Source organism: Molossus molossus, unplaced genomic scaffold (genome assembly GCF_014108415.1).
Source record: "Molossus molossus isolate mMolMol1 unplaced genomic scaffold, mMolMol1.p scaffold_m16_p_22, whole genome shotgun sequence".
Lineage (NCBI taxonomy): Eukaryota > Metazoa > Chordata > Mammalia > Chiroptera > Molossidae > Molossus > Molossus molossus.
Window position 1 is genome coordinate 37,739,566 of NW_023425358.1, and position 20,022 is coordinate 37,759,587.

A 20,022-nucleotide genomic window follows, 5' to 3' on the forward strand; every position below is an offset into this window, starting at 1 on the left:
CGGGGACAAGGGCAAGGTCAGGGCTGCAGCTCTGCCCGCAGGCGCAGTGCGTGGCGACAGGAGCCGCCGGTGTCCACCCGCAGGCCAGTGTCCACCCGCAGGCCGATGTCCACCCGCAGGCCAGTGTCCACCCGCAGGCCGATGTCCACCCGCAGGCCAGTGTCCACCCGCAGGCCAGTGTCCACCCGCAGGCCGATGTCCACCCGCAGGCCGGTGTCCACCCGCAGGCCGATGTCCACCCGCAGACCGAGGTCCACCCGCAGGCCAGTGTCCACCCGCAGGCCAGTGTCCACCCGCAGGCCGATGTCCACCCGCAGGCCAGTGTCCACCCGCAGGCCGGTGTCCACCCGCAGGCCGATGTCCACCCGCAGACCGAGGTCCACCCGCAGGCCGCGGGAGCCGCCGCTGTCCGAGCGCCACGCTCCGTGAACGCGGGTCTGCAGCCAGCCACACGGCCGGGGGCAGCGGGGGGGGGGGGGTACATGGAGCCGGTAGGGGGCGCACCGCCTCGGGGATTGGGGGGTACGCGGAGCCGGCAGGGGGCGCAGCGCCTCGGGGGCAGCAGCGGGGGTACACGGAGCCGGCAGGGGGCGCAGTGCCTCGGGGGCAGCAGCGGGGGTACGCGGAGCCGGCAGGGGGCGCAGTGCCTCGGGGGCAGCAGCGGGGGTACGCGGAGCCGGCAGGGGGCGCAGTGCCTCGGGGGCAGCAGCGGGGGTACGAGGAGCCGGCAGGGGGCGCAGTGCCTCGGGGGCAGCAGCGGGGGTACGCGGAGCCGGCAGGGGGCGCAGTGCCTCGGGGGCAGCAGCCGGGGTACACGGAGCCGGCAGGGGGCGCAGTGCCTCGGGGGCAGCAGCCGGGGTACGCGGAGCCGGCAGGGGGCGCAGCGCCTCGGGGGCGGCAGCGGGGGTACGAGGAGCCGGCAGGGGGCGCAGTGCCTCGGGGGCAGCAGCCGGGGTACACGGAGCCGGCAGGGGGCGCAGCACCTCGGGGGCAGCAGCGGGGGTACGCGGAGCCGGCAGGGGGCGCAGCACCTCGGGGGCAGCAGCGGGCTTCCCGCACAGACCGCAGCCGGCCTAAGGGAGCCAGCTCCACCCTGCACACCCTGCAGAAGTGAAACTGCAGCGCTCCCTGCGGAGATGGGGCACAGAGGTCGGCAGGACCCGCACTGTCCCTGCGCCAGGCCCTCGGCCGGGCCACACCATCAGTGGCCGCTTCAGTGAGGGGGACTCCGCACAGGGCAGCTGAAGAGATAACTGGGCCAAAGCAGCCCCAGTGGCCACTGGGCAGGGCCGGATGAACTGCATTCAGACGTCCGGTACTTACCCTGAGTTCACAGTCAGGTCAAAGGATGGAGAAGGAGCTGGGTCAGAACCGCACACACACACACACACACACACACACACACACACAGTGTGCCTGACTCAGCAGGCTGGGGAGGGGCATTCCAGGCACCACTGAACGTTCTAGAATTGGAGTGTTCCAACAAGTCACAGGTGACGCTGCTCGTCCAAGGACCCCACTTCGAGAAGCCCCCTCCTAGGCAGGCAGGACAGCCAACAGCGCAAAGTCTGTCCTGGGAAGAAGGCCACCGAGCGGCAGAGACCACGGCACCAGACCCAGGACGGCTCAGAGCTGACGGGAAACCGCTGAGGCTCCCGAGCAGCTGAGCAGGGAGAAGGCAGCCCGCCAGGAGGCCAGGAAGCGGGCGCAGGGGGCCTTTCCGAGCCAGGGGGCTGACGAACCATCCCCTGAGGGCGCCCCAGACAGCCAGCGCCCGCCCAGAGCTGTGGCGGATTCCATGGGCCTCGAGGGCTTTGCCCATGGAAAGGCTGGGCTGCACACAGCCCTAATGACCTACAGCCCAGGAATGGTCTGGAAACAGACTGGAGCCAAGAAACACCGGTGACGTGTGATGAGCGTGTGGAGAAAGCACAAGAAGTCCTGGCCGGCAGCAGCCAGGACCCTGGGAGGCCAAGGGACTTGCCCTGGGTCAGCCACACTGTCAGGACCTAAGGAGGCCTCTGGGCCTGGGGCCTCTTCTGGGCGGAGAGGACACATGGGGGAAGGAAGGAGCGTGTCTGTCTGAGGAGCAGGGCACACCACACAGGCCCTTCTGAGCCCGCTGACAGTGCTGCACGGCCAGGGCACACACCGCCAGCACAGGCCGTCTCCATGGAGGCGCAGAACCCACCCCGATCCCTGCTGCCATCGCTGGGGCGGCACCGAAGCCCAGAGAGCACAGCGCATACTCCCCACGGCCCCAGCACCCTAGGAGGGGGCTTCCAACGTGCCTGAGCTACACTGAGCCACCGCCCCCCCTCCCTGACAGCATGGAGCGACACCTGCACTGCTACTGAGGTCTCATTCGCACTCAGTCACAGGACAAGTATTGGGGTGCGTGTGCCCCAGGGGCAGGCGCTGAGACCCTGGCCCCACACCGCAGCTTGTGAGCCACATTCGGCATCAAGTCTGTGAGGCTTGAGGGAGATGAGTCAGCCTGGAGGAGGGTGGGCCTGACCCCAGGTGATGGTGCCTGGGACACACAGGGAGGGCAGGTGTGACTCCGGGTTGGCTGCAGAGATGCTTCTCCCAGCCCCAGGGAAGCAGGACAAGGCCAGTTAGAACTCTCCCTCCAACTCTGGGGAGCGGGCCCCACGGCACCGCACTTCCAGACCTCTGCCCCCCACTTTCTGCAGCCCCATCCCCCACTTCCTGCAGCCCCATCTCTGGCCTGTGAACCGGCCACGCCTGCTCACCTCCTCAGGGATAAGGGTGTGTCCACGGGAGCTCAGCACGCACCAAGAAAGGCTTTTAAGCCCCCTCTGGCCCTTCCCGGGAAGCTGAGCAGCACTCAGCAAGTGAGCAGGCCCGATGCTGCCGGTCCCTCCGGACCCACGCCCCAGAGATGGGGCTGATGGGCGCGGGGTGCGGCACACCCTCACCGACTCCTCAGGCCAGCTCCCTCGGCCGCCGCCGGCACCTGCGGGCGCCCACTGCTCGCTCGAGCACATGCCAAGTCCCCGCGCTGACTGCGGCAGGGCCTCCTCTGAGTCCCCCTCGGCTGGACTCCCCAAACCTCCACCCTGACACCGCCACGAGGCCGACTCAGAAACACAGGAGCGGTCCGCCCCTCACCTCCAGCTCACGATGCAGCTATGTCTCCACTCACTTTATCCCCCGTCTTGTCCAGAGGGGATGGCACCAAGAGTGAAGGGGCAGCCCCTGGCCAGAGCAGAGACCACCCTGACTGTCTGACCACCAGCCCCTGGCTGGGGCCGTCGGCTCCTCCCAAGGCAGGGCCCTCCATCCACCTCCACCCAGCCCGGCAGCCTCCTTCCAGCCTTCCAGACAGTGTGCTCCACACCCACCCAAACTGGCTCCACTGTCCCCATGGTTGTCTGTCTTCTGTTGGGGGCGGGCTGGTGTGGCTCAGGGCCAGAATCGAGAGGGAAATGCCACCCCACGAGTGGTTACCTGACTGAATTCGCCCAGGAAGCACAGGGGGAGGGCAGAGGACAAACATGACTCGGAAGGCTGGCGAGTCTACCTGCGGCCCAGACACAGGGCGGTGAGAACGGCATCTGCCCACGTGACCCCCGTGGGGTCCTCATCTCCCCGCAGACCGCCGACCCAGGTTCACAGCTGCCTCGTTCTCACTTTGCTCTTTGTCACGGACAGTCACAGACAGACAAGACAGGAGCAGCCGACGGAGCCCGACTCATGGGCCCTCAGAGCAATTTCCATAGAGGACATTAACGAACAGCCAGGCCGTCTCCTGCCCACTCCGGAAGGACTCGCAGCCTGCCCACAGCAGGGCCCTCGGTCAAGGTGGGCGAGCGAGCGGAGAGCGCAGGGGAGGGCTGGCGGGGGAAGGACGCACGCAGAGAGGGCAGAGCGACGGAGGACAGAGACCGCACAGAAGTGGGCACACGGCGGGCTGCTCGCCGGCCCCAGACGCATTCCCCAGTCGGTGGCACAGTCTACCTCTGACTCCTCCGCCCTTCTCTGCTTTCGCTCATCTCTGTCCCTTGCAACTGAAAGGGCCCTGAAGGCCAGGTGCGCGGCCAGGTATACTTTTCTCACCGCAGTGGTTTCAAACCGAAAGGCACCAGCTCAATCCACACCCAGCGGGCCCTCTGTGCGCAGCACGAGGTGTCAGAGCAAAACTGACTGTGCAGGTCTCCCCGGAGAGTCCGAGGAGGTGCCACTGGACCACACCTGTGCGCAGAGACAGGGACACGGCCTCCCTGGGGACATGGAAGGGAAGAGGGTGGACAGACTTAGAGGTGTGAGGCGGGCAGAGAAAGGGGGAGCGCCATCCATGGTGTTCACGTGAGGGCAGCGAAGGCAAGGAGGTGGGGGCTCGGCAGGGACAGGGCACTGTGTCTCCTAATGGGACCATGGTGACCGTGGGAAGCAAGTGTGCTAAAGCGGAAACCGCTCTGTGAACTGGTTTTCTATTCCTGAAATTCAGAATAGACATGAAGTTGAAAATGGGAAGTATTCATCTGTGTGGTTATAGAGGTTCTGCTATCTTTAGTTTTATATATATATATATTTTTTTCTTTATTGATTTTAGAGAGAGGAAAGGAGAGAGAGAGAGAGAGAGAGAGAGAAACATCAATTAGGGGACATTGATTGACCGCCTCCTGCATGCCCCCCACTGGGCATGTGCCCTGACTGGAAATTGAACCTGCGACCCCTTGGTACATGGGTCGATGCTCAACACCGGCCACGCAGGTACTGCTATCTTAAAAAAAAAAAAGGAACACATTATGTAAGCAAATGAATATATGTATCAAAACTCACAGAGAAACCATAGATTCCAACTGCGGGAGCATTGTCTGTATGATAAACAAAATATAAAAAGTTGGAAGGGCTGAATATACCATGAAATTCGAAACTATCACCATCTGCATTTGTAAAGTTATAAATATAATACTCTTAGTATCTTACGTTTCAGTGAAGTCATTAGAAAGAGATGTTCTATTTTATAAACCGGAATCGGAATCTTCACCGTATAACATTTTGCACCACACCTGCCTGAGCTGTCAAAAGTAACTTTAAAAACATCTGGGCAGTTCTTTCTTCCCTCTAAAAGTTGTATTTTTAAATTATTTGCAACTCACTGCCTCGAACCCAGGGGTTGAAGATAATAATCTCATCCCATCTCTCGGGTCTACTAACGAATATCACCCCATAGCTACCACATGTGTGTTTGTTATCCTGCAAACAGTTCCCACAGCTGAAATCTGTAGTTTCTCTAAACTATAATAAACATGTTTGTTTGCACACATTTTTTTTTTTTTTTTGAGCCATTATCTCGTAGAATCGCCATTCCACTTGGATTTACTTAAATTCCTAAGATACATTTATCTCATGATATGCCTCCTTCGCCCTTCCTTCCCGGGCTGTGCCCTTCGACAGCATACACCCAATTCACACGGTGTTGCACCTCGTCCATCACCGCTGAGACTGGACACTCAAGGGTCTCTTGGATGGGTGGCTCTTTTACTTTTTTTATAAATCCTTCTGGACTTAAGAGTCTAGAAGATCTGGGGCAAGTCACTTACAGTGTCTGCACCCAAATGAACTGGTTACTCAAAAAGAGAATCGTGGGGCCCCAGCAAGTGGTTAGAGCATCGGCCTGTGGTCCAGAGAGACCCGGGTTCGGTTCCTGCTAAGGGCATGTACCTCGGGTGCAGTTTATCCCCGGCCCTAGTTGGGTCGTGTGGGTGGCAACCACTCAATGTGTCCCTTTCACGTCGATGTTTCTCTCTCCCCCTCCCACTCTATCTGAACAAAATATCGAAAAATGTCCTTGGGGGAGGATAAAAAAAAAAAAAGAAGAGAATCATGGGTCAGAAGCAGCTAAATCTATACTTGATAAATTGTATGGGACAAACCAATGAAGTCCTTTCCAAACAGTCACCAGTGATCATCTTTTTCTCAGGAGGAGGCACTAACAGCTAATAAAGAGCTTTCTGGAAGCATCATGAATATTTTGTCAGTGTGGACACTGTTGATGAGGCGTTTTAACTACAACAATTAAATATTAAACTTTACCTGGGGAAAAAGCACCAGCCATTTAAAAACATAGTTGTGAGTAGACATTCAAACACTCCAAGAACTACTTGGAAAAAACACAATGCGGGAGGGGGGGGGGCGCTAACTCTTACATCTGGTAACTTTCAAATGAGTTTTTAAATATTAAAAGTTGCTAAACGTCAAGTAGATCAAATTCAACTTCAACTTAATATTTTATAGTGAGCGAAGGTTGCTTTTTATAACTTTCTGAAAACGCTTTAAAAAACTAATAAATACTAATAGCACTCATAATTACATGGCATTTTCTCTCTCCACCTGATTTGATGTCCCACAACTCCCTCTATGAGTAGACAAGAGACGTGTTATTATCCCCATTTTACATACAGGAAAACCGAAGTTTTGAGAGTCTTAAAACTATTTTCCCAAGATTGGACAACTCCAGATGTAGGAAATCCACTCATCTGCTCTGCAACGGCCCTTCACCTGGAGCAGGGTGGCCTTGGACTAGAGACAGCCCCTTGCCGCTTTGAAGTTCTGGGTCAGAACAGGGTGACGTGGTCTCACCAACGCGGGCACACAAACGAGACCCACACACCACGGCCTCTTTCACAGTTTGCTGATGAGCTGCTTCAACACTCCGCCGGCAGGCTACTCCCTGCTATCACACAGGTTTGGCTCTGCTTTGCTAAAACAGTTCCAGGTCTGGTGTCGAGATACATCCAGCAAGTCCCCATTGACCACACGGTTGAACCCCCCCCGCCCCCGCCCCGGGCACACCCAGACATCTCCAGAGTGAGATGACAACAGTAATCTACGTTTCACACGACGTGTGCTGTGAACCGCAGATGTCAGAACTTCTGAGCACTGATAAAAAAAGGGAAGAAACATCACCATGAAGAAACGTCCTTGTAATGAGTGTAAGGCGCAATGTCCACCATCCCGGGGATAAACTGTGCATTGCCTTTCTGAACCGGGGCTCTTCCTGTGACACCCCCACCCTCACCCCCAGCACAGTCCGGCCTGAATGGCCCTGCTCTCTACTCTCCTAGGGCGCGGGACCAGCTCCAGCCGGGAAGCCAAAAAGAGGAGTTAATTCCTTGCGAAACGGGCGCCTGAGAGCGCGGGGCCTAGCCCCGTGCTCCAGCGGAGCTTCGAGGACACAGTCTGCAAACCGGGGTGCTCCCTGATGCTGCTGTCTTCCAGAAAAAGGCCTTGATTCCGAGGTGCACCAGCTCGCCCACGTTTGTAAGCAGCCGCTACAGTCACCCCACGGTCTTTCCAGGGGGGTCCGGTGCAGCACACGCAGGACGCACCGGCCGTCCCACTCCGAAGTGGACCGCCGGCGGGTCCCCGGGGCACAGACACCCCGACACCCCGCGGGCTGGGCGAGAGCAGACACAGCCCAGCTCTCAGAAAGCGAACTGTTTACCTGGGAGGCGCCAAGCGCCGCGCTGTGCCGGCCCGGCCCCCGCCCACCGGGGCGCCCCCCGGGGGTGCCAGCCTGGGCACCGCTCCGCCGAGACCCCCCCCGCTGCCCCACGTGCAGGGCCTGGATCGGACGCGGGACGAGTCCCGGATCCGGGCAGAAACCGGCTCGAGGGGCAGAGCGGGTCACGGCGGGGGTTCAAGGCCCGGCCCGACAGCGCTCCGCTCCCCGCGAAACCCAGCACCTCACCTGCTGCAGCGCGGCCCCGGCCGTCCCAGCGCCCCGGGCAGTGGACACGGCGCCCCGACCCGACCCGCGCCCCGCACCGGCTGCCAACCCCGCACCGCGACCCCGCGAGGCCGCCCCCCACCTTCCCCGAGGCCCCCCCGGGCACAGCCCGCCCGCCCCGCCCGGCCCGGCCCGAACCGCTATTCGCCCGCCGCTCACCGCCGCCAGGTCCGGCAGCCGGTCCCGCATCCCCGCGGGCCGGGCGCCGCGCCCCGCCGCTCAGGCCTGCCCCGTGCCGCCGCCTCAGCCCGCCGGTCCCCCGGCTCCGCGCCCGCCCGCCCGCCGGCGCTACCACGGCAACCGCGCCCGCGCGCTCTGCGCATGCCCGGCCCGCGCCGCGCCCTGGCCCACGCAGCCTGCGGGAGCCTTCCTGCGGGACGGCTGCGGCCTGGGGGCGGGGCCGGGGCGGGGCGGGGCGGGGCCTGCTGGGCGGGGAAGCGACCTGGCCGACGGCGAGGGAGGGGCCTGCCCGGAGGGGCGGGGCCTGGCGGGGGCGGGGCCTGGTGGTGGGCGGGGCCTGGCTGGGAGGGAAGCGAACGGGCCGACGGCGAGGGAGGGGCCTGGTGGGAGGGGGCGGGGCCTGGTGGGAGGGGAGGGGCCTGGCGGGGCGGGCGGGGCAGGGCCTGCAGGGAAGGACCGGCCTTCAGGGCTGCGGGGCCGGGGCGGTGCCCAGCGAGTCATCCGCCCGCTCGCCTCTTCGGCCGGCCGGAGGGGCCGCGTGTTCCGTCTCCATCTGTCGTGGGGTTTGTGCGTTCCCACTCGTTGCCACTGTCAAAGCCGTGACCATGATGGGGACACCTGAGCGAGATGCTCTGTTAATGAGCTGGGTGCAGCTTTGCAAACCCATAACCCTGAACGGGCTTCTCTCGAGGGTCCACGCAGGGTGCCGTGGGCGTCAAGGAGAAGAGGCAAAGCGATGCACGCAACCCTGCCAGCCCCGGAATGGCAAGGGCTGGGAGCAGTTCCGCCTCGACCTGCGCCCTCAGGTGCTTCCTTTAGAGAGCAGGTGAGAGCAGGTGAGGCCAGCCCAGTAGTACGTTCAGAGAGCGAGGGACCACCTCCACGTCTTTCGTGACAGTACACTGCTATAATTTCCTATATTGCTATGAGTGGTTCACCTCTTCTGAGCCTAACTTATAAATTAAATTGTATCATACGTAAATGTAGGTATAGGGGGGAAACGTAGTATATACAGGGTTTGGTGCTCAGCCATCCAGGGGGGTCTTGGGACAGACCGCCCCCCGCCCCATAAGGAGGGACCACTGTAATCACTCACTGAGTGATTTTTGCCCACTTTGCCAATTATGTCTGCCGCGTGGAATGGGGCAGCACTTGATGAAGCCTTTCATGAAGGTGTTGAGTGAATGAACGAGTGGTATGTGGCAAACTTCACGTCCTTCCTTTGTGCATGAGTCAGTTCTCTCAGATAGACCCCATGGCTTCGGTTTACAAGTGCCCATCTGTTTACACAATGCTCTAACTCAGCCTCTGGTGACCCCTGGGAGGAGGCCTGCGGCTGTCAACCCTGGGAAGCCCAGAGCACAGAGGTCTCCCACAGCTGACCCACAGTGACGCTTCTGGCCAGGAGCAGAGCTGGGCTTGGATCCCCAGCGAGATCCCTAGCGAGATCGCTGCCTATTTTAAAAGTCTGTGGTTCTCACTTAATTTATTTTTATTTCGCTTAAAGTAAGAGTAGGGGATGTATTCAGAGTCCCTTTCAGTTCAAAGGTCTGAAGAACTGACGGTGGTTGTCAGGTGACTGCAGCAGTGTTTGTTCTGAGGGTAAGTTGAAGATGGAGGTAGAATTCACTTTGTATTCTAATCCTGCTTACAGAATGTAAATTTAAATGAGGATGAAGCTTTTAAGGATGAACCTTTTAAACAATGCAATAGCCTTGTTTAATTTATCATTATGCTAAGTTTAGAAATAGGCTAACCCTTTATTATTATTATTATCATCATTATTATTGTGGGTGGTGGTGGTAGTGGTATGGGGTGGTGGGGTGGTAGGCTACCCTTTTAAAGATAAAGCCGGCCCTGGCCCATTTGGCTCAACCGTTAGAGTGTCGGCCTGCGGACCAGAGAGTCCCAGATTCAGTTCTCCTTAAGGGCACGTACCTCAGTTGCAGTTTGTTCCCAGCCCCGGCTGGGGTCTTGTGGGTGGCAGCCACTTAATGTGTCTCTCTTACATCGATGTTTCTCTCTCTCTCTTCCTCCCTCTCTCCTTCCTGCTCTATCTGAAGATAAATGAAAAAAAAAAAAAGCCCTCGGGTGAGGATAAAAAATTAAGTAAATAAATAAAAATTAAGATGGAGCCAAATACACGATCTGGAAATAGCCTTATGAGGTCACATATTATACTAGTCTCCTGTGGTTGTTATAACAAATCACCACAAACTTAGTGCCTGAAAATAACACAAATATATTATCATACAGTCGTGGGGATCAAGTGTCTGAGCGGGCTAAAATCAGCCTTTTCGGGGAGCTCCTGGAGAGAATCCATTTCCTTACCTCTTCCAGCTCCTGGTGGCGCCCACATTCCGTGGCATGTGCCCCTTCCTCCATCTTCGAAGCCAGCAGAGTAGCACGGCTCTGACCCAGCTCAATAGACCATCTTCTTGGACCACAGCCAGTTATCCAGTCGCAAAGACTCACGGGATTCGACTGGCCCACCTGGATAATCTGTGTCCCGAGGTCCACGTCATTCATCACATCCACAAAGTCCCTTTGCCACAGAAGGCAACCGAGTTCAAGTGTCCATGGACACGGTTGGTGGCCACTGTTCTGCCCACTACACATCCCTTTGGCTTTTCTTTCAGAGAATTACTGAAGGTATTTGTTTATATGAAGCAAAGGGAAACGGATGAAAACCTTCCCACATATGACTCGTGATTTTCGTGTCAGCCCCGATGTCATCCAAGAGAAAAGGACTTGAGATGCTGCCATCAGCTCACTTCTGAGGAGCCACCTCCCGAACTGGGGCTGAAGTGGCACTTGGGGATGAAAAGACGCTTGGATCCTGATGATCAGGAAACGCACATTCTAACTCCAGCCAGACTGTTTTCCCAGCTTCTGGGAACACAGGACTAGGAGGTGCACATCCCTTTGACCTACGGCTCCTTTTGGGGAATCTAAAGCACCCTAACAGTAAAACCCATGATGCAAATAAAAAAGGTTAAGGATATGAACCCCACATCGTTTACATGGGAAAAAAGCCAAAAAACACCGGCACGGCTACTGGTAGCAGCAGGTGTGAATACCATGGGAGTCACTGTGCCATGGCAGTTAGGTAAGGTGGATGGTAATGTGGGGAGACCCTCAGCCCTGTGCACCCCCAGCCTCCCTCCGAGCGAGGTGACGCGTCCAGGGAGCCCTGAGACGTGCCGGCAGGACCCATGTCGGAAAGCACAGCCTTAGGCTCATACCCATCCTAACAGAGCTGACTCAGGGTCAGCAGGGCGGTGTCCTGAGAGGTTAGGACACAGACACAAACACAGAGGGACAGCCATGCAAAGAGACACAGGGAGAACGGGATGTGATGTTGGAGGAAGACCTCAGAGTGATGCCTTACATTCAGCAATATCAGAAGCTAAGAGAGCAGCCTGGAACAGTCTCCCCAGAGCCCTGGGAGAGAGCACAGCCCTGCCACGCCTTGACTTTGGGTTCCAGACTGTGGCAGGATACCTTTCTCCTATTTTAGGGCACTGTGTGGTATTGTTATGGCATTCCTTGGAAACCAGTACACCCTGCAGTGACCTTATGTAGCACAGTTAGGTCGCACTGGCGATTACTGTGTCTTATAAGAGTAAGTTTGTAAAAGGCAAGCATTTAAAATGTACCTCAGGCGCTCGCCGGTTTGGCTTAGCAGTAGAATGTCGGCCAGCGGACCAAAGAGTCCCAGGTTCGATTCTGGTCAAAGGCACGTACCTCGGTTGTGGTTCAGTCCCTGGCCCTGGTCAGGGCCCTGCGGGAGGCAACCAATCAATGTGTCTCTCTCACATCGATGTTTCTCTCTCCCTCTCCCTCCCTCCCTCCCACTCTATCTGAAGATAAAAATGGAAAAAAGTATCCTTGTGTGAGGATCTAAAATAAATACATAAAGAGATAAAGTGTACCTTAGTTTCGAAATCCTGAAAAAAATATATATGCTGAAATTGAAATATACGTACATTTAAATGTGTGATGTAAAACATATATACTGGAACTTTTCATATATATATACACACACACATACACGTTTTCAAAATTATATCACATATATCTGTGTCTACCTGTGTTTTGTAAAGTGCTATATATAGATACTATATAGATACTATTCTATATATTATATACATAGTAGATCTATATCTATATATATATCTGGAGGTAAATATAAATGTGTAAATATCTATAGATAGATAGATTAATAGAAAGTGTCCCAGACCTGTCTCAACCTCTGCAAAGTCCTGTTATATACTTCTGTGTCCTTCTGAAATTTTCTGTACTCTTTTTTTACACCAGACTCTCCTAAAGTGACATGGGACACAGAGTGAAAGTCTCCTTGACAGAGAGCGTCTGTCCTACCCCAGACTGCCAACAGTCTGCTTTTAAAGTTCTTCTTGCTAAAAAGAAGCAACTGTTGTTCTTAATACAAGGGCCCCATGCTCTCACCCTAACCCCCTTGTTTACACAGACATAGAGTCAAATGTGAGCTCCTCCTAACCTCTATGAGCTCATCTTCTCCAGCCACACGCCTCATTGCTGTCCCTAATGACTCCAGGCCAGATCCACCTCAGGGCCTTTGCACTGGCTGGTCCTTCTCCCTGGAGTTCTCTCCCCTTAAATATCTGTGTGGCTCCTTCCCTCCCCTTCAGCAGGTTTTGACTCAAATATCACTATCTTAGAGAAGGCCTGCTGGTCACCCGTTTGCAGTGGGGTCCTTAAAATGATGATCTTTACAAGTTGTAGGGTTGGGCCAGTTAACGACACTCACAGCTAGTGAACAAACCACCCAGAAGGCTGGGTGTGAGAACAACTATTACTCTTGGTTTGATATCTTTCCCCACAACGTTTTGGTGGGAATTTTTTTTTTTAAATGCCAAAGGTATAAACACTGCTGTTGTCACCACCCAGAATTATACAATGGATAACATATTGTTATATTTGCTTCCATGGCCTTAAAAATAGAACATTGCAGATCAAGTCTTCTTGGCTGTCCCATCACACTCCTTTCTACGGCCTCTCGAAGCAACAGCCATCAGAATTTAATCTATATTCTTGTAGTCAATTTTTAAAAATTTACATACATAGCTGCCCTGGCCGGTTTGGCTCAGCGTTAGAGAGTCAGCCCACAGACCAAGGAATTTTGGATTCGAATCCGGTCAAGGGCACATACCTTGGGTGCAGTTCACTCCCAGCCCTGGTCGGGGTCATGCAGGAGGCAACCAATCGATGTTTCTCATGTTGATGTCTCTCTCTCTCTCTCTCTCTCTCTCTCTCTCTCTCTCTCTCTCTCCCCCTCACACTCTATCTGAAGATAAATGGAAAAATATCCTGGGGTGAGGATTTAAAAAAAAAAAAAATTTACATATATATCCAAGAAATAATATGGTTTCATGTGTTTGCAAAAATATAGTGTTATACTATATATAATTCCTTTATATAAAGTTATATTCTATAGCGTTCAAGTATATAAAGCTATTATCACAACTTTCTTGAACTTGCTTTTCTCAACATTATCCTTTTGGGATCTATCTAACCCTACAACACAGATGTACTTTATTCCTTTTAAATGATGCACAGTGACCCATAGTATCAATATATTTTACTTATACATTTCCCAATTGGACATCCCTGCAAGTTCAATTGATTATGTCACAGTGAGCATTATGTAAGCTCCATTTTCCGTTATTATGTCACAGAGAGCACTGTGATCCCTGTCTCCTTGTGTATGTCAGCAAGTTCAACTCCAAGGCCTCTCCCTAAAGTGGATATACAGGGACATGAGCTCGGGACATTAATGTTTTATTCGTTTCTGCACTCCCAGAAGCCGAACCAATGTACCCTCCCACCGGCAGCGCGCGCATCTGCTTGGTGTGTTCCGGGGTCCTCTGGGGCGCTCGCAGGCAGGTTCTCAGACACCTCGTGCCCCATTTGCGTCAGTCCCCTGGGTTCCCAAGACTTGCCTACAAATGCACTCAGGCCTAGTGGCCAAGTCCCTGGTGGCCTGGGCTCCCCGGGGACCTTTCCTGCAGAGCGTGACCACTCGGGCGGGGCTCCTGCTCTCCTGCACTCGGGGATGCTTGCCTGGGGAGGGGCCAGGGTATCAGTTGGAACACGGTGGCTGCCCCACAAATGCCAAAAACCGGCCTTGGGCTTGGGCTAGGAGCTCGCTGGGCTCCATTCGGCCGGGTATGGGTGGAGCCGGGGGTCCAGCTCCTCTTCCAGCCGCGATGAGCCCAGGAGGTGGGCACCCAGAGGCGAGGGACGTCCGAGTGCATGGACTCATGTGCGCCCGTGCGCTGCCTCCAGGATGTCGGCGGGCCGAGCTGCCCAGGTGCAGAACGCACACGGTCGCCACCGCGCGCAGGAAGCGGCCAAAAGCCCGCTGACCGATTACAAACGTCGTTTTTACCCCGCCCCCCAAGGTCCCGGTGGAGACCCAGGGGCAGGGACCGGGGCTGCGGTGCCCGTGTCCATGCGGGAGGCCCACGGTCTTTGTGTGGGCCGCTCCCCCGCGTTTCCCGCCCAAGACGCCGCGACCGACCGCTCCCCGCTCTGTGACCACGGCGGCCGTAGGGCGCGCCGCCTCGTCAGCGCATGCGCGCGCGGGAACCCAGCCTCGGGCCGGGCGCACGTGGCCCGCCGGCCGCCGTGCGTGCGCGCGCCCGCCCCTCCCTGCGCGCCAGGCGACGGGTGCGGCCGGCGGCGTCCGCCGGCGACCGCGCGCGCGCTCGCCAGGCCACGTGGGAGCGGCGTAGCGCCGTTGCCCCGCCCTCTTCGGCGCGCGCCGGCGTCGGCTGCGTCTCCGGGCATTTGAATTGCGCTTCCGCCATCTTTCCAGCTCTCAGTCAGACGGCCGCGGAGACGCTTCTGGAAGGTACCGGGGCCGGGCCGGGGGCCGGGGGCCGGGGGCCGAGGGCGGGGGCCGGGCCGGGGGCCGCGGACGGGGCGGAGGGCGGGGCCGCGGTGTCGCGGCGGCGGGCCGGGCGGCGGCCGTGAGCGGGCGGTTACTCAGGGCCTGGGCGGCGGGCGGGCGGGCGGGCGGGCGGGCGCGGGCCCTTCTCCCTCCCGGTGGCGGAGGCCGCGGGCCGGGTCCCCGCGCGGCGGGCCGAGCAGGGCGGCTGGGCGGCCGGGGCCGGGGCCTGGCAGGGGAGCGGAGGCCGCCCGGGCCGCGTGACCAGGCGCTTTGGGCGGCCCGGCCTCCGAGCGGCTCCCGGGCGGGCGCGCGGCCAGCCCGGCGCTGAATGAGCGGGCGGGGACCTGCCGCCATTGCGCCGCCGCCGCCCGCCCGGCCGCGTGCCCGCCCCGCGCCCGCCCGCAGCCCGCCCGCCGCCCGGGCGGCGATGGGCCGGGGCGCCGGCCTTTGTGGCGCACGTGGGCCCGCCCGCCATGTGCGCCCCGCCCGCCCGCCTGATCCTTCCTCTCCGCTTTGCAGTGACATCGCCATGGCCGCCCAAGGAGAACCCCAAGTTCAGTTCAAAGTACGTCGGCCGCGGCGGCTGCGCCCAGCGCCGGGGTCCGCGGGGAGGGCGCCCCGGGGCGGCGGGCGGCGGCCGGCTCCGGCTTTGTCAGCGGCCCGCGCGCCCCCAAAACACAGCCGCGGAGCCGGGGCCCTCGAGTTGTGTCCCTCGCGCGGAGTGGGGTCCGGGAGGGGTGCGCGGTCGGGGCCTTATTTCAGAAGCGTGTTTCCCGGCAGCTCGTCTTGGTGGGTGACGGCGGGACCGGGAAAACGACCTTCGTGAAGCGGCACCTGACCGGGGAGTTCGAGAAGAAGTATGTCGGTACGTGGGCAGCGCGGCGGCGGGCGTGGGGCGGCCGCGCGCGGGCCTGGACTGACCTGGCTGCTGCTCGTTTCAGCCACGCTGGGCGTCGAGGTGCACCCCCTCGTGTTCCACACCAACAGGGGGCCCATCAAGTTCAACGTGTGGGACACCGCGGGCCAGGAGAAGTTCGGCGGGCTGAGAGACGGCTACTACATCCAAGGTGCGAGTCCGCGTGGGCAGGGGCTGAGTGTGCTGGGGGGTGTGCGGGTCTGGGGGAAAGATGCTGCCTCCGGGGAGCTGGCCCGCATTTGAAGGGGAGAAAATATTATACACGCTTTTGTGTCATTGGATCACACCCTGTGCCTTGATAGACACTTTAAAAAGAAAAAAAAGATTTGTGCTGAGGCTGGTAGTTTATTTTTATATATGTGTTTATTTTTAATCCTCCCTGGAGAATATTTTTCTATTTTCAGAAGGAGTGGGAGGGAGGGAGAGAGAAACATCAAGGTGAGAGAGACACATCCACTGGTGGCCTCCTGCAGGACCCCCACCAGGACCTGGGCGAATCACAGCCAAGGCACGCGCTTCTGACAGGAATCGAACCTGGGACTCTTTGGCCTGCAGGTTGACACTAACTGCTGAGCCAAACCCGCCAGGGCTCGAGGCTCATAGTTTAAAAAATGATTATCAACAGACACACCGTTCGTTGCTGCAGCCTCAGCATCTGGAAACGCAGTTTGGGTGTATATGGTGGTTACCAGTATTTTTTTTTTTTTTTAAATTCTCACCCAACAATACTTTTCCATTTATCTTCAGATAGAGTAGGAGGGAGACAGAAAGGGAGAGAGAGAGAGAAACATTGATGTGAGAGGACTGGCTGCCACCCCCAAGACCGCAACTGGGGCAGTGATGAACCACAACCGAGGTACATGCCCTTGGTCAGAATTGAACTGGTGACTCTTTGGTCCACAGGCCGACACTCTAACCCCTGAGCCAAACCGGCCAGGGCGGTTACGAGTAAGTATTTCCTGTCTACTCCATTAAAAAACAGTGACCGGTCTGACCACATACTGGATTCGAGGAGAGAAGGAGAGGAGAGAAAGAAACATTGATGAGAGAGAACGTCGATTGGCTGCTTCCTGCATGACCCCACTGGGGATCCGGCCCACAACCCGGGCATGTGCCCTGACCGAGAATTGAACCAGCGACCTCTTGGTGCAGGGTCGATGCTCAACCACTGAGCCACACCAGTGGGGTTACATAGAACTTTTCTTAGCTAAGAAACTTGTACCGTACGCTCTGCTTGTTCTCTTCCTAACTTGGTCGCAGCTGTCTCTACAGTTCACTCTATGTAGACTTAAAGAAGACAGAATATCCTGGTATATTGAGCCATTTTAAGAACCTTTTAAAGAATAGATTTCTAGACCCTCATAAAATGGGGGTGGTGAGTTTTCAGAATGCTGATTTAGCATTTATCTACTTTGAATACTGTTGGGATGAGGCAGAACTAATGGTGAAATGCTACAGGGAGAGAGTTGGTGTGGTAAGCTGGTCTTCCAGGCTCTCTAAGATGAACAGGAGTTGTAGATGATGATGTTTATTACCGTGAGTTAAGATCTTTAGAATTGGAAGAGATGTTGAAATTGAGAGACATCTAGATGACCTAGAGTTTGGCCTGAGACTGAGTTCGAATTCATGTTTCTTAGTATTTCTCATCCGTGTAGTAAATTTCTAGGAATGTACTAGTTACTGTAATTCCATCTTTCAGCCCAATGTGCCATTATAATGTTTGACGTAACTTCGAGAGTTACTTACAAGAATGTGCCGAACTGGCATAGAGACCTGGTGCGAGTGTGTGAGAACATCCCCATCGTGCTGTGTGGCAACAAAGTGGACATTAAGGACAGGAAAGTGAAGGCCAAGTCGATTGTCTTCCACCGAAAGAAGAACCTTCAGGTGTGTTTTTTAGAACTTACTGATCTATGACCCTTAGGGGAAATTACAGTCTAGGTCCATTGAAGTGACTCACAAATGTGGATCGGAAGAATTTTGTCTATTAGCTTGAAACGTCCCCGAGAATAACAAAGTGTCATTTTACTTGTTATGACAGTACTACGACATTTCTGCCAAAAGCAACTACAACTTTGAGAAGCCCTTCCTCTGGCTAGCGAGAAAGCTGATCGGAGACCCTAACTTGGAGTTTGTCGCCATGCCCGCTCTCGCCCCACCAGAAGTGGTCATGGACCCCGCTTTGGCAGCGCAGTATGAGCACGATCTAGAGGTGTGTTTGCTTCTGGTGATGCTGGTCGCGGGCGCGCTCCTGGCCGCTCTGTCTGGGGGTGTTAACAGTTTTCCATCTCTTTGTCCAGGTCGCCCAGACCACCGCTCTCCCGGACGAGGACGACGACCTGTGAGCAAGGGAGGCTGGAGCCCAGCGTCAGAAGTCTAGTTTTATAGGCAGCTGTCCTGTGACGTCAGTGGTGCCGTGTTTGCCACTTTATTATAGAGCTAAGCAGAACCTGTGCTTGATCTTGGGGTGCTGAAGGAGATGAATGGGCTTCGGAGTGAATGTGGCAGTTAAAATACCTTCATTTTTGGACCTACATATTTAGCTGTTTCGGAACGCAGTTGTTTCTCTGAGTTCCAACTATAAGAATGCTGCAGTTGCATCACAACATCAGTGGTGGTCCCTTGTTTGTTACTGTCATTCCCACGCCTTCGTTAGAATCAGAATAAAGTTGTATTTCAAATATCTAAGCAAGTGAGCTCATCCCTTGTTTAATAAGCATTTTAAAACCACTAACAAGGAAAGAAAGTTGTGCTGTTACTAATTTAATGTGACCGTTAAATTTTTCCTGTTTTATTTTTTGTACATTTGAATCATTTCACACGAATGAAATGACAGATTGATAGTATTTATGTGGTAAGTTAAGAGGTGTAAATATTGTCAATGCAGTTAAACTAAAATCACATCTGCCGCCTGCCTTCTGGCCAGGTGGTGCCGCCCGGGGAAGAGCGCGTTCAGATGTGTGCACCTGCCAGAATGAGGCGGCGTGTGCTCACGTCAGACACCTGAAGAACCTTGGCTGCTTTCATTTTGTGGCAAAAGGAACGATGTGCAGTACAGAGCTTTTCAGGCAGATGAGACCATGCAGATAGGAGCTGTGGGAGTTTGGTCTGTTAGAATTGAAGATAAATTATGCCTTTATCTGCCTTTTGTTTTAATGTTAGGTGTTGATGAAAAGTTTGTGTTCTAGGAAGGTGTCCACGCGAGTGATTTTCGTGAGCTGTGCAAGGACAGACAAATAGCAGGTGATCACTACCGCGGAGGAGTCCAGCTTCCTCCTCGGTCATTCCTGTGGGGTTCCCACGGTTCGAAGTGGACTGGTTCTGCCTTGTGTAGTTGGATCCCAGTGGCACCACACTAGAACCAGGAGTCCTGAGAGGATGAGCTGTCTTGTTCATGGAAGGACTGCTATTGCTCAGTTTACCAAAGTTCTCTAGCTGTCCAGTTTTCCTTTAATGGCTTTCTTACCAAAAAAAGGTAGGTAAGGATCCCTTAAATATACAAAATAAGATACAAAGGGCAGCATTGATTCCTTTAACTTGAGATTGGACGAGCACGTTAGTGGCTCGCAGACTGGAGCTGCTGCGTATGTGATGCTGTTCATCAGGGTGGAGCCTTCAGCTGACGACGAGATGGGTGGGGTGTGCGTGGAATGCAAGCGTGGCAGGTACTTGGCCTGAAATGTAATGTCACGTTTTGGAAGCTGCTTGTTTAACGTGTGTGGGGGTGGGAATTTATAAGTCATTGGAAGAAAATGCTGCTGCAAAATATATTGCTTCTACTTTGCTTGGATTTCTGAATCTCTAGTATTTGCAAAATGCTTAATAGTATAGATTATCACGTTGGCTGGGGGTAGATTTCTGTCCGGCTTATATGGATGGGGAATGTGCCCTCAGTTTTTGAATAGTGGTATCTAATGGGGAAGACTTGACTTGAAAACTTTGGGTGGATACCGGCTGGTCACTGAACAGGAATGAGTTGGCGCAGGCCAGGGGGGAGCCCGGGGACACCGAGCATTCTGTATGGCAGGCGGGAGTCGGGTTTGCGAAACACTTCACAATAAAGCAAAATTTAAAAGAAGCACTGGTAAGATTCAGTAAGGGTGACGTGTTTTTGAAAAGCAGTTTCCTTGTATGTGTAGCCAGTACTTTAAAAGCCCCTATAGACTAGGTTCTTGGGTCTGAACCTGTAAGCGAGGGGCTGATATTTAAACAATTTTTCTTAATGTT

At 55.7% G+C, this 20,022-nt stretch overlaps 1 protein-coding gene across 2 annotated transcripts; it reads left to right on the forward strand.

Moving 5' to 3' along the window:
• Positions 1 to 14,738: 14,738 nt before the first annotated feature.
• On the forward strand, positions 14,739 to 18,483 carry RAN (RAN, member RAS oncogene family). Of its 2 annotated transcripts, XM_036277091.1 has the most exons (7): positions 14,739 to 14,840; positions 15,399 to 15,444; positions 15,660 to 15,744; positions 15,821 to 15,946; positions 17,495 to 17,682; positions 17,837 to 18,007; positions 18,096 to 18,483. In XM_036277091.1, exons 2-7 carry the CDS (start codon positions 15,409 to 15,411, stop codon positions 18,138 to 18,140), a joined length of 651 nt encoding a protein of 216 aa, XP_036132984.1. In that variant the 5' UTR covers positions 14,739 to 14,840; positions 15,399 to 15,408; the 3' UTR covers positions 18,141 to 18,483. The 2 variants fall into 2 exon arrangements, with proteins under 2 accessions (XP_036132984.1, XP_036132985.1); XM_036277092.1 differs by lacking the exon at positions 14,739 to 14,840 and having other exon boundaries at positions 15,419 to 15,444; positions 15,660 to 15,736.
• The last annotated feature ends 1,539 nt before the right edge of the window (positions 18,484 to 20,022 follow it).

Coding starts and splice junctions, on each gene's coding strand:
- RAN (XM_036277091.1), top strand. CDS start 15,409: ATGGCCGCCCAAGGAGAACCCCAAGTTCAGTTCAAA. Junction 15,445..15,659: donor AACCCCAAGTTCAGTTCAAA/GTACGTCGGCCG, acceptor GTTTCCCGGCAG/CTCGTCTTGGTGGGTGACGG. Junction 18,008..18,095: donor AGTATGAGCACGATCTAGAG/GTGTGTTTGCTT, acceptor CTCTTTGTCCAG/GTCGCCCAGACCACCGCTCT.